Source organism: Manis javanica, chromosome 3 (genome assembly GCF_040802235.1).
Source record: "Manis javanica isolate MJ-LG chromosome 3, MJ_LKY, whole genome shotgun sequence".
Lineage (NCBI taxonomy): Eukaryota > Metazoa > Chordata > Mammalia > Pholidota > Manidae > Manis > Manis javanica.
Genome location: NC_133158.1, coordinates 176499779 through 176512609, shown reverse-complemented (window position 1 = coordinate 176512609; position 12831 = coordinate 176499779). Strand labels below are relative to the sequence as shown.

General features: G+C 40.5%; 1 protein-coding gene across 1 annotated transcript in view; it reads left to right on the top strand.

Annotated features, from left to right (window-relative positions):
• KIF15 (kinesin family member 15) overlaps positions 1-12831 on the top strand; it is a 116713-nt gene that overhangs the window by 50598 nt on the left and 53284 nt on the right. Inside the window, 8 exon segments of the mRNA XM_073230495.1 lie at positions 3958-4049; positions 4051-4165; positions 5962-6087; positions 6247-6369; positions 8412-8535; positions 9065-9141; positions 9355-9560; positions 10419-10600. Of these exon segments, the coding sequence (XP_073086596.1) occupies positions 3958-4049; positions 4051-4165; positions 5962-6087; positions 6247-6369; positions 8412-8535; positions 9065-9141; positions 9355-9560; positions 10419-10600 (1045 nt within the window).

Sequence of the window (12831 nt, the reverse complement as noted above, 5' to 3'; positions counted from 1 at the left end):
TGGTGTGTTGAAGTCTCCTAAAATGAATGCATTGCAGTCTATTTCCCTCTTTAGTTCTGTTAGTATTTGCTTCACATATGCTGGTGCTCCTGTATTGGGTGCATATATATTTAGAATGGTTATATCCTCTTGTTGGACTAAGCCCTTTATCATTATGTAGTGGCCTTCTTTATCTCTTGTTACTTTCTTTGTTTTGAAGTCTATTTTGTCTGATATTAGTACTGCAACCCCTGCTTTCTTGTCACTGTTGTTTGCCTGAAATATGTTTTTCCATCCCTTGACTTTTAGTCTATGCTTATCTTTGGGTTTAAGGTGAGTTTCTTGTAAGCAGCATATAGATGGGTCTTGCTTTTTTATCCATTCTATTACTCTATGTCTTTTGATTGGTGCATTAAGTCCATTTACATTTAGGGTGACTATTGAGAGATATGTACTTATTGCCATTGCAGGCTTTAGATTCGTGGTTACCAAAGGTTCAAGGTTAGCTTCTTTAGTATCTTACTGCCTAACTTAGCTCGCTTATTGAGCTGTTATATACACTGTCTGGAGAGTCTTTTCTTCTCTCCCTTCTTATTCCTCCTCCTCCATTCTTCATATGTTGTGTGTTTTGTTCTGTGCTCTTTTTAGGGGTGCTCCCATCTAGAGCAGTCCCTGTAGGATGCCCTGTAGAGGTGGTTTGTGGGAAGCAAATTCCCTCAGCTTTTGCTTGTTTGGGAATTGTTTGATCCCACCATCATATTTAAATGATAGTCGTGCTGGATACAGTATCCTTGGTTCAAGGCCCTTCTGTTTCATTGCATTAAGTATATCATGCCATTCTCTTCTGGCCTGTAGGGTTTCTGTTGAGAAGTCTGGTGTTAGCCTGATTGGTTTTCCTTTATAGGTGACCTTTTTCTCTCTAGCTGCCTTTAAAACTCTTTCCTTGTCCTTGATCCTTGCCATTTTAATTATTATGTGTCTTGGTGTTGTCCTCCTTGGATCCTTTCTGTTGGGGGTTCTGTATAATTCCATGGTCTGTTCGATTATTTCCTCCCCCAGTTTGGGGAAGTTTTCAGCAATTATTTCTTCAAAGACACTTTCTATCCCTTTTCCTCTTTCTTCCTCTTCTGGTATCTCTATAATACGAATATTATTCCTTTTGGATTGGTCACATAGTTCTCTTAGTGTTGTTTCATTCCTGGAGATCCTTTTATCTCTCTCTATGTCAGCTTCTATACGTTCCTGTTCTCTGGCTTCTATTCCTTCAATGGCCTCTTGCATCTTATCCATTCTGCTTATAAATCCTTCCAGGGATTGTTTCACTTCTGTGATCTCTTTCCTGACATCTGTGATCTCCTTCCGGACTTCATCCCACTGCTCTTGCATTTTTCTCTGCATCTCATCCCATTGCTCTTGCATTTTTTTCTGCATCTCTGTCAGCATGTTCATGATTTTTATTTTGAATTCTTTTTCAGGAAGACTAGTTAGGTCTGTCTCCTTCTCAGGTGTTGTCTCTGTGATCTTTGTCTGCCTGTAGTTTTGCCTTTTCATGGTGATAGAGATAGTTTGCAGAGCTGGTACAAGTGACCGCTGGAAGAGCTTCCCTTCTTGTTGGTTTGTAGCCTTTTCCTGGGAGAATAGCGACCTCTAGTGGCTTGTGCTGGGCAGCTGTGCGCAGACAGGGCTTCTGCTTACTGCCCAGTTGCTTTGGGGTTTATCTCCGCTGTTGCTGTGGGCTTGGCCTGGCTGGGGCTGTTCCTCCAATATGGTGGAGCCCCGTTGGAGGGGGAGCAGCCAGGAGACTATTTATCTCCGTAAGGGGCCTCTGTGCTCCCTGCTGCCCAGGGGGTTAGAGTGCCCAGAGATCCCCAGATTCCCTGCTTCTGGTCTAAGTGACCTGTCGTGCCCCTTTAAGATTTCCAAAAAGCACTCTCCAAACCAAAACAATAGCAGCAACAATGAGAGAGGGAACAGAAACAAAGAGAAAAAAAAAAGGAAAAAAAGAAAAAACAAGCGATTTTTTTTTTTTTTTTTTTTTGTCCTCAGGTGCCGGTCCCAGGCACCCGCTCACTGGTCCTGCTGCCCTGTCTCCCTAGCACCAGGGTCCCTGTCCTTTCAAGGCTTCCAAAAAGCACCCACCCACCGGTCCCGCAGGGAAGGAACGCTCAATATTCTTTGTCCTCAGGCACTGGTCCCACGCACCCGCTCACCAGTCCCGCCGCCCTGCCTCCCTAGCACCGGGGTCCCTGTCCCTTCAAGGCTTCCAAAAAGCACTCGGCAAAAAGAGAAAAAAAAGGGGAAAAACGCGCGATTTCTTCCGTCCTCAGGTGCTGGTCTCAGGCACCCACCCACCGGTCCCACAGGGAAAAATGCGGGATATTCTTTGTCCTCAGGTGCCGGTCCCAGGCACCCGCTCACCAGTCCCGCCACCCTGCCTCCCTAGCACCGGGGTCCCTGTCCCTTTTAGGCTTCCAAAAAGCACTCGCAGAAAAGAGAAAAAAAAAAGGGGAAAAACGCGCGATTTCTTCCGTCCTCAGGTGCTGGTCTCAGGCACCCGCCCACCAGTCCCGCAGGGAAAAACGGGGGATATTCTTTGTCCTCAGGCGCCGGTCCCAGCCACCCGCTCACCAGTCCCGCCACCGTGCCTCCCTAGCACTGGGGTCCCCGTCCCTTCAAGGCTTCCAAAAAGCGCTCGCCAAAAAGAGAGAAAAAAAAAAAGGGGAAAAACGCGCGACCTCCTCCGTCCTCAGGCACCGGTCTCAGGCACCCGCCCCCAGGTCTCGCAGGGAGAAACGCGGGATATTCTTTGTCCTCCGGCGCCGTTCCCAGGCACCTCCTCACCGGTCCCGCCACCCTGCCTCCCCAGCAACGGGGGCCCGTCCCTCTAAGGCTTCCAAAAAGCGCTCGCCAAAAAAAAAAAAAAAAAAAAAAAACCGCTCCGGTTTCTCTCCACCCGCCGGGAGCCGGGGGGAGGGGCGCTCGGGTCCCGCCGGGCTGGGGCTTGTATCTTACCCCCTTCACAAGGCGCTGGGTTCTTGCAGGTGTGGATGTGGTCTGGATGTTGTCCTGTGTCCTGTGGTCTCTATTTTAGGAAGATTTTTCTTTGTTATATTTTCATAGCTCTATGTGTTTTTGGGAGGAGATTTCCACTGCTCTACTCACGCCGCCATCTTGGCTCCGCTTTTTTTTTTATCTACTTTTTGAGATAAAGTATTTTCCCATTTTATCTTATACATATTATAGCCTTGCTACTAAAAAATGTAGTTCACAGACTATCAGTATCACCTCGGATCTTGTTACAAATACAGAGTCTCAGGCCCTATCAGAATCTGAATTTTAATAAGATCCCTTGGTGATTAGTATGCATATTACAGTTTGAGATGTTCTGCTTTGTGGTGTAAGTACCCATATTCTCATTTTACAGATAAGGGACTGAGCCTTAAAAAGGCTCAACTGGTCCCAGGCTAATAAATAGGGGAACTAATAAATAGGGGAATCAGAAGCTGATCTCATGTTCATTTCCTTCCAGAGACTGCATGCCATAGCCTTCATATTATCCAGCTTGCCACAGTTGATGAACATGTGCACGTCTTCTTTCAGGGGATAGAGAGGGAAAACAAATACTTCGTAGACCAAAAGAGCTGACAAAGCTTTGGTGTGAAGGTGATTTTGATATTTATCTTGTCTAACTTTCTCACTGTCTGGGTAAAGAAGGATACAGAGAGATTTTGTGATTTGTATTAGGTTAGCACAAATAGAGAATGGCCAACCAGTTCTAGATCCTGTGACTTCTGATTTTCTGTTTGTTCTCTTGCCTTAACATGAAGAGGGAACAGAAAAGAAAAGGAAAGGAAAATATTGAGTGTGTTTTTTGGTGGGCCAGTATTCCTGCTTACCGCCCTTTACAGATTTCCTGCTGATGTTAATGGCTGTTGTGATTACTTGGAAGTTGTGATAATACATTTTTCTTTTGCCTAGGTGTTGTTGGGAGGCTGGAGAAACAGACGTGTGGCATCAACATCAATGAATAGAGAAACTTCTAGGTCTCATGCAGTCTTTACAGTTACAGTAGTCAATGGAAAAAAGCAACGAGACTGTGAATATACGGACTTCTCTACTCAATCTGGTAGATTTAGCAGGATCTGAAAGGCAAAAAGACACCCATGCAGAAGGGATGAGATTGAAGGTAAGAATGGGATTATGGTTCTGCTTGTGTGTGAATTATTACTAGAAGTTCAATGTTGTGAGGGCTACAAAGGAGTAAAAAATTGCTCTTATCCAAGAGATACACATTTTTGTTGTGGGGTAGGGACAGTAAACATACATGGCATAGGATAAGTCTGTCAGTAGCAAGAGTGTTTGAAAATATGCCAGGAAGGATGATAGCACAAGTGGCAGCAGAAGTCAGAGGAAGAAGCATGGGACTTGGCCTACTTGGGGCCAAGGAAAGAAGTCATTGTTGAGTCATGTTTCAAAGGGGAAAGGATTTGGTTAGGGAGAGGAGGGGAACAGGGAATACATGCCCAGCAGGGGGACAACATCTCAAGGGTCACTATGGATACAAAGTTAGTATGGCATTTGGCATATCAGCAGAGATCAGTGGATGGGTTGGGTTAGAGGTACATGTAAGCCCAGATCAGTGAGGACCAGGAGTGCCTGGCCAAGTTTGCTCTCATCTGTGCAAACACTGGGAAGTACTTAAAAATTTGAGTGATTTCATGCAACAGCCTGTTTTATAAAAACAGCCCTCTGGCCCACTACTGCTGGATTCATGATGGGAGAGCCTGAGGAGAAAGAAGAGAGGTTTAGCATTTCAGGAGTTAGGGTTAAGGACCTAGTCTTAGGTTAAGGTATTAGCGATGGGCCAGGGGTTCTCTGTAGTGATCCTGTCAACATATAGGTGTGTTTAGTAATATATATTATCAATAAGATATGTTTGGATTCCACAGTTTAGGATTTATATAGGAGCTAGGGGAGAAGACGTGGCAATAGTTGGGGGGAGTTTACTTTTTGCATTAAAATGGATGATTTGAGCCTCCTGCGCTTTCAGGCAGTTTCAGGAAATCTCAGGGTTGTGTTTCTATTGAGCTATGAAGCAAAGAAAAATAACATATGTTTATAATAGGACATTAGCTGGTCCTGTTCTAAATGCTTTATATGTCTATATTAACTCATTTAACCTTCCCAGTGACTCTAGGAACAAATACTTTCTATTTTAGAGAAACTGAAGTAAATTGTCCAGGGGCACAAAGCTAGGAGCATGGCAAGATTCAAATAGATGTGGGCGAGCTCTACAGGCAGTGCTCTCAGCTGTTACGCTAAGCCGCCTTTCTGACTTACTGAGTGGTGAAACCAGTAGTGCAGCTCTGAACTCAGTGTGTCTTGCTTTGTCATTTCCACTCTCTCTCTCTTTTCCTCTACTGCCACCATGGCAGACGAGTTATCAAAGAAGGGTACCAACAGGAAAAATCCAGTATATTTTTAAGCCATGTTTCTTTTTTCTCCAAACCAATTTTAAAAGGAATTTTATTATAATTTATAAATTTAGACTGAATATTCTCTTCTAATAAGTTCATCCATGGCTTTTGTAGGACATGGGGTGGGTTATTAGCTAGCATACTCTTATAATGTAGCAAAAATTTTTACATAAAAATGCACCAACTTCTTTTTCTCTGTCCTTTCCTAGCTTTTATCCCTACCTGTAGAGCAATTTAAAACTATTACTGTCAGGAGATTGATTTTTTTTTCCTTCCAGTGATTTTTATGTTGGTCTTTGAATACTAAAATTACAGTGTGCATCAAATAGGAAAAGTTACATGATGGTTGAGGATATCTTTTGCTGAAAAGTTAGTTATTATTAACTTACACTGTCCCTGACTTGCCTTTCCATTCAAAATTATCACTGTTAGGTATATTTTAATTCAAGATGCTAAAAAGAAACAAGTGCACCTAAATATTTGTTCTTCTTCCCTGCCACCTTAGGAAGCAGGTAACATAAACCGATCATTGAACTGCTTGGGCCAAGTGATTACTGCACTTGTTGATATGGGCAATGGGAAACAGAGACATGTGTGCTACAGAGACTCCAAACTCACCTTCTTACTCTGGGTAAGGTGGATCACTGGGTTCCTGGACCATTTTTTGGACATGTTCTCTATGGGTGATAGACAGTCTCTCAGCCTTGGTGATAAAGTATTTGTTTTATTTGCTTAAGTCAGACCTTGTGGTTTCTCCCCTGAAATGTATACCATTCATATCACTAAACAGGATTCCCTTGGAGGTAATGCCAAAACAGCCATAATTGCAAATGTTCATCCTGGAGCCAGGTGTTTTGGGGAAACCCTGTCAATGCTTAATTTTGCTCAAAGAGCCAAGCTGATTAAAAATAAGGTAAAGAAAGTACTGAGTACAATTAAGTAAATTAGAAAAATACTTAAGCTTGCAGTATCTCACTTTTGTGATCGCCCTAATATTAACATTAGCTTTTATTTATTTCTCTGTGAAATCTCAACTCTAAGCAAGGTTTCTAGTTCATCTTTCCTAGCCATCTCTATTGCTCACATAATTTACAGTCTTGGTTAGGTCTATGGTTATTATTGTTAGGCTAGTTTTTTCCCAAGAGGGCAAAGTTTTTCCTTTGTAATTGGGTTGGAGACTCTATTTATATATCTAAACCATTTCAGTAGAGCTGTGAGGGTGGAGGTGGAGGGGTTCATTATGAAAATAATTTAATAATATCAATGAGCTTTGTCTTTCAAGTTGTCTCTAACTCCAAGGATCCCCTGTTTTGTTTATATATAAGAAGCTTTCTTGACACTTCTGTATACCAGTAGTCAAAAAACTTTTCCTGTAAAGAGTCAGATGGTAAATATTTTAGGCATTGTAGATCATATGGTCTCTGTCCAAACTGCTCAATTCTGCTTTTGTAGTGAGAAAGCAGCCATAGGCAATATGTAAACATATGAGCATGGCTGTGTTCCAGTGCAACTTTTTTTTTTACAAAAAATGGGCAGCTGACTGTATTTGGTCCAAGAACAAACAGCACTTTGCCAACCCCTGGTGCAGACTGCCAAAAACCAAGGAGTTCCCCAGCTCACTTTGGAGAGGGTGAAGGCCCCTTTGGTTTTAGACAAAATAATTACAGTGCCATAAATTGGCACATTAATTTCCTCTTTTTCAAAGGAGAAATTAGTCATTACTAACCCAAAAGTAGACTCCCTGATTATCTTACCATGGTAAGAGTGAAGAGGTACATGCTGCCTCTTACCCTGGGTCAAAAGTGTAGGTCTGGTTATTCATTTGTTTTACTAGATGGGGTATTTGTAATATGAGGAGTATTTGTACCCCACTTGGTGGAGTATTTGTAATATGAGGAGGAGAACTCATTAGAGCCTCCTGACCCTATCTCTCAGGACATACTAGAAGCTTTTGTAGAGTGGAAAACTGCAAGGGTAATTAGAATTATGATATCACTGATGTGACAGTGATATCAGAATATATAGGAGTGCCTTTGAATGAGGCTGGCCATAAGAATCTGAAGCAAGTAGAAATGCCTTATTAACACATGAAACAGCAAAACCAGGAGCTTTATTCTAATCACTCTCAATGGTAAGTCCCTGCAGTGGCTATGCTATGTGGGGCTTGTTTGAGGATGAACTATTTAGGTCTTTCCCAATAAGCAGGTCTGGCTTGAGATGGGAACACTGGGATCTTGGGGCCATCAGAAGTTCTTTTCCGTTATTGGACTATTTGGTATTTCGTAACTGGGTGCCTTTGATTGGTAAGTACTCAGCTGTTGGCTCTTGTTACCACCCTATAGGTTTTGTGGGCCTTTTTGAGCCTCTTAGGACTCAAAGAAGAGATTTATTTAAAATAGCATTTAGTGTGATAATAAAACAGAAGTGGAGCAGTCAGACCAATACTTCCTTCCAGAAGCACTATTAGGAAATGCAGGTTGGGTTCTTCTGGAGAGGGTGGTTTCTGCTGAGCTGATTCAGCTTAGGCCAACCCTGCAGTTCATCACACCTTTAAGGTGAGCCAGGAAAAGGTAGCTAAAACTCACTGAGGTGCTTCCTCTTTTCCAGGGGATCTGGCTGGCTGTTTCAGGAGCATGGCAGTGTTAGAGGAACATACCCAGATCCCAGGGGTGACCCAGCCCAGAGGGGCCCAGGGGTAGTCAACAGCAGAGAGCTAAGTGGAAATATGAGAGTAGAATGGTGAGGGGGAACAGTCTCTTGCTCTTGGTAGGAGGGCGCAGGGAAAGGAAGTGTCCTCGTCAACCCCCACACTGTGATTCTGGTGGACTTCTGACTGTGAGATCAAAGTGCAGTTTTGTTAGGAGGGTCACTCCAAATCATACAAGTGAATATAAATACAAGACTATACAACTGAAAACATGTCCTTTTAGTGCTTTCTTAAAAATTCTTTAATAGGCAGTGGTAAATGAAGACACCCAAGGAAATGTGAGCCAGCTCCAAGCTGAAGTGAAGAGGCTCAAAGAACAGCTTGCTCAGCTTGCTTCAGGGCAGGTGCCACCAGAAAGATTCCTGAGCACAGGTGAGATGAACACAACGGCCTTTATCATGAGGAAGACCGTGTGCTAATATTGATATGAGAACTCTCTGAGCACAGGCATAGCACAATGAAGCTACCCAAATCTTCTCAGAAGTATCTGCTTCTGTTTATGTCACCTACATAGGAACTTAGTACTTCATCCGTAAGCAGATACAGATGCCATAGGTACTGAATTATGGGAGTTGGTGGGAACAGAGTAGAAATACTTTGAAATAATTCATCCCTAATAAGTACTAAAAAGAGATACTAATAAAGTTAATTTAGATCTACTTCCAAGATTCGGCCATAACATGTGTGTGTGTATATATATATATATATATGTTTACTAAATAGGATAAGCGAGACATTTAAAGAACAGGTAATGTATAGACTGGGTTCATTGGAAATCTGATCTGTTGATGATTCTTTTAGATTGAGAGCAATCAACAGCTGTTTAGCTCATCTCTTGGTCTTAAAATTTGAGAGATAATTTTTTTTCCTTTCCTTTTCTTTCTTACCTGATCAATTACAGACAAAAATGAGACTAATTACATGAAGTATTTCCAAGAGGCAATGTTATTCTTTAAGAAAGCTGAACAGGAAAAGAAGGTAGGAAACTGAATTAGTGTAAAGAGAATTCAAGGTATTTTATGCTTTGTGGTGCAAAATAAATGTGACAAATAGAGAAAACAAAGGTAGGCTGTGAAAAATCCAATTTTGCCTTTGAAATTAATGTGAAGTTAGTGTTTGTTCCTTGGTTTATGAAAATCTAGGGAAGTGAAATTATTTTTCATGTTTAACCTAACTCTGAATTTCTTAAAGTCTCTGGTAGAAAAAGTTACCCAATTAGAAGATCTTACCCTCAAAAAAGAAAAATTTATACAGTCTAATAAAATGATTGTGAATTTCCGCGAGGATCAAATAATGCGCTTGGAGAAGCTTCATAAGGAGTCTCGGGGAAGTTTTCTGCCTGAGGAGCAGGATCGTTTGCTGTCAGAATTAAGGGATGAGGTTCAAACCCTGAAAGAACAAATGAGTAGTACATGACATACAATATTTCTGAAAATTAAAGAATTTCAAGGCAAATATAAATGTGTCAGCAAATTCTTCTAATTTAATATAATGGAAAGTATTTTAAATGGTTTCAAATGACATTTTGATGCATAAACCCTTTCCCCCCATTTTCCAAAACAGTAAAATCTGGAAGGAAAAGGGAAGTTGTGGCCTTGTTGCTACTTTAGTCATCAACTCCAGCAGGCCAAGGACAGTTTTTCCCTGTGAGCAACTGTGCTCATTTGATCAATAGTCTCTATATTTGAGCCCTTAGAATTTTTGTCGTTGTTTTTCCTCTCCCTGGTGGAGGATGGATAGTTGGTACAAGCACATCATTAAAAACCAAAGATTATCTGTTATTAGTTTTTGTAACTTTTCAGAGGTTTTTAATGCATATTTAAAATAATGTGGATATTTTTACTTTTATTCCTATTGCACACAAAAGGCAAATTACCGTATACAGTCTTTTGCCGCACTTTTTACTTAATGTATCCTGAAGGGCATTCACTCCTAGTTAATAGTTTCCTTTTTTTCTCAGATGTTAAGCAGTCTCTTTTGCCTGAAGAGTCTGCCACATCGTACACCCTTGTGCTTATCTCCTTCTGTGCCTGCGTGAAAGTTTCAGTGGTACAGGCCCAGATATAGAGTAATGAAATTGTAAGATATGTACATATTCAGTCTGATCAGAAATGCCAAGTTGCTTTCCACAGTGGTTGCAGCAGGCTACGACTGGCAGTGCATGAGGCATTCCTAATGTTTTCTAATGGCTCCTGAGAAAGACTTGTTCATTAAGGAAATATTTGAAATATGTAAATCTGTAATCTTTCTATATCACAGATGGAGCACCACCCCAGAGTGGCAAAGTATGCTATGGAAAATCATTCCCTCAGGGAGGAGAATAGAAGACTGATATTATTAGAGCCCGTGAAAAGAGCCCAAGAAATGGATGCCCAGACCATTGCAGTACTAGAAAAAGCTTTCTCCAAACTATTTGGCACAGAGAAAAGTGACAAAAGTGAGATATGATTGTTGTATATGTGCCTTGTAGGGGCAGAAGAGCTGTTTTAAAAGGCATTTATATGGCCTTGCATTTGGGGGGGGGGGTCTTCATTTTAGCCTTTTAGACCTGGTGTGCAGATTTCCTTATGCTTTTATGTTATCAAAAGACACTTTCTAAACATTTTTTCTAAAAAATCACAGAGTAGTAAATATTATATAGTCTAATAGATATATCAAGGAAATATCTATTATGTTTCTTTCATTGAGAAAAGATTGATTTAGATATTTTCATTTTTATTAAATGGAATTTTTGTGTTTTAAATATTTGAAATGAAAAGTGCTTTACTAATCACAGTGGGAATGAATTTGGAGTTGAAGTGTTGTTTATCTATCTGATCAAGGACTATACAATGTGGGAGGTGTCAGAATGATCAGATTTATGATCCCAGCACAATATTTTGGTCATGTTGTGGCTGCCTGTCATGCTTGCCTAACCATGCCTGTACATGGGTAGTTACCTATTTTTTCCATTTACTTTTACTCTGTGAAAAGTGGTTTAGTTAGAATTAGAGGAGGAAATAGACTACAACTCATTCATACTAGGAGACTTTAACACCACTTACATCATAGATAGATCAACCAGGCAGAAAATAAATAAGGAAACAGAGGCACTGAACAACATATTATATCAGATGGACTTAACAGACATCTACAGAACATTCTACCCAAAAGCAGCAGGATATATATTTTTCTCAATGAATATTCTCCAGAACATCACATACTAGGACACAAAAAAACCTCAATAAATTCAAAAAGATAGAAATTGTATCAAGCAACTTCTCAGACCACAATGGTATGAAACTATAAATAAATTACACTCACAAGAAAACAAAAAAAGCCCACAAACACATGGATGCTAAACAACATGCTTCTAAATAATCAATGGGTTAGTGAACAAATCAAAATAGAAAGCAAGCAATAAATACATGGAGACAAATGAAAACAAAAACACAAGAGTTGAAAATCTGTTGGATGCTGCAAAAGTGGTTGTAAGAGGGAAGTACACAGCAACACAGGCCTGTGTCAAGAAACAAGAACAATCTCAACTAAACAGCCTAAAACTCACAATTAAAGAACCTATAAAACAAAGAACAAATGAAACTCAAAGTTAGTATGAGAGATGAAAGATCAGAGCAGAAATAAAGAGCAAAACAATAGAAAAAAAAATCAGTGAAACAAAGAGCTAGTTCTTTGAGAAAATAAAGACAAACACCTAACCAGATTTATCAAGGAAACAAGTACACAAAAAAATCAGAAAGGAAGAATAGTCACAGCAGATACCACAGAAATACAAAGAATTATTAGAGAATCTTATGAAAAACTATGCCAGTAAATTGGACAACCTAGAAGAAATGGACAAATTCCTAGAAAAATATAACCTTCCAAGACTGACTCAGGAAGAAACAGAAAATCTAACAGACTGATTAACCAGCAATGAAATTGAATTGGTAATCAAAAAACTCCCAACAAAGAGGGAGCCAGGACCAGATGGCTTCACAGCCAAATTCTACCAAACATTTCAAGAGCTGATACCCATGTTACAGCATTCTACAAAGTAGGAGGGAATACTTCCAAACTCATTCTATGAGGCCAGCATCACTCTAATACCAAAACCAGACAAAGACACCACAAAAAAAAATTATAGACCAGTATCCCTGATGAGCATATGTGTAAAAATCCTCAACAAAATATTAGCAAATTGAATTTAAAAATACATCAAAAGGATCATCCATCAAGGCCAAATGGGATTTATTCTAGGGATGCAAGGATGGTGCAGTATTTGTAAGTCAGTCAACATCGTAAACCATGGTAACAAAAAGAAGAATAAAAATCACATGACCATCTCAGTAGAAGCCTGTGATATAATGAATCATAAGAAATACATATACTTGGTCATTCATATGACTAAGTATATATATTTCCTTGGTATATTTGATCTTCACAGTTCCTGAAAACACTGTAGAGTCTTAAAGGTGAAATGTGTGTTTTGTGATGTTAATGAGAGGCTTTTGGACCCCCCACCCAAGGGCAAGGGTAGGGACTGGAGGTTGGATCAGCCAGCGGCCAATAATTTTGTGAATCATGACTATGTAGTGAAGCCCTCACAAAAACCCTGGAGAAGAGCTTGTCTCTCTCATGCTCTGCTCTGCCTGCTCTGCTCAGTTGGATCCTGCTTCATGGTCAGAG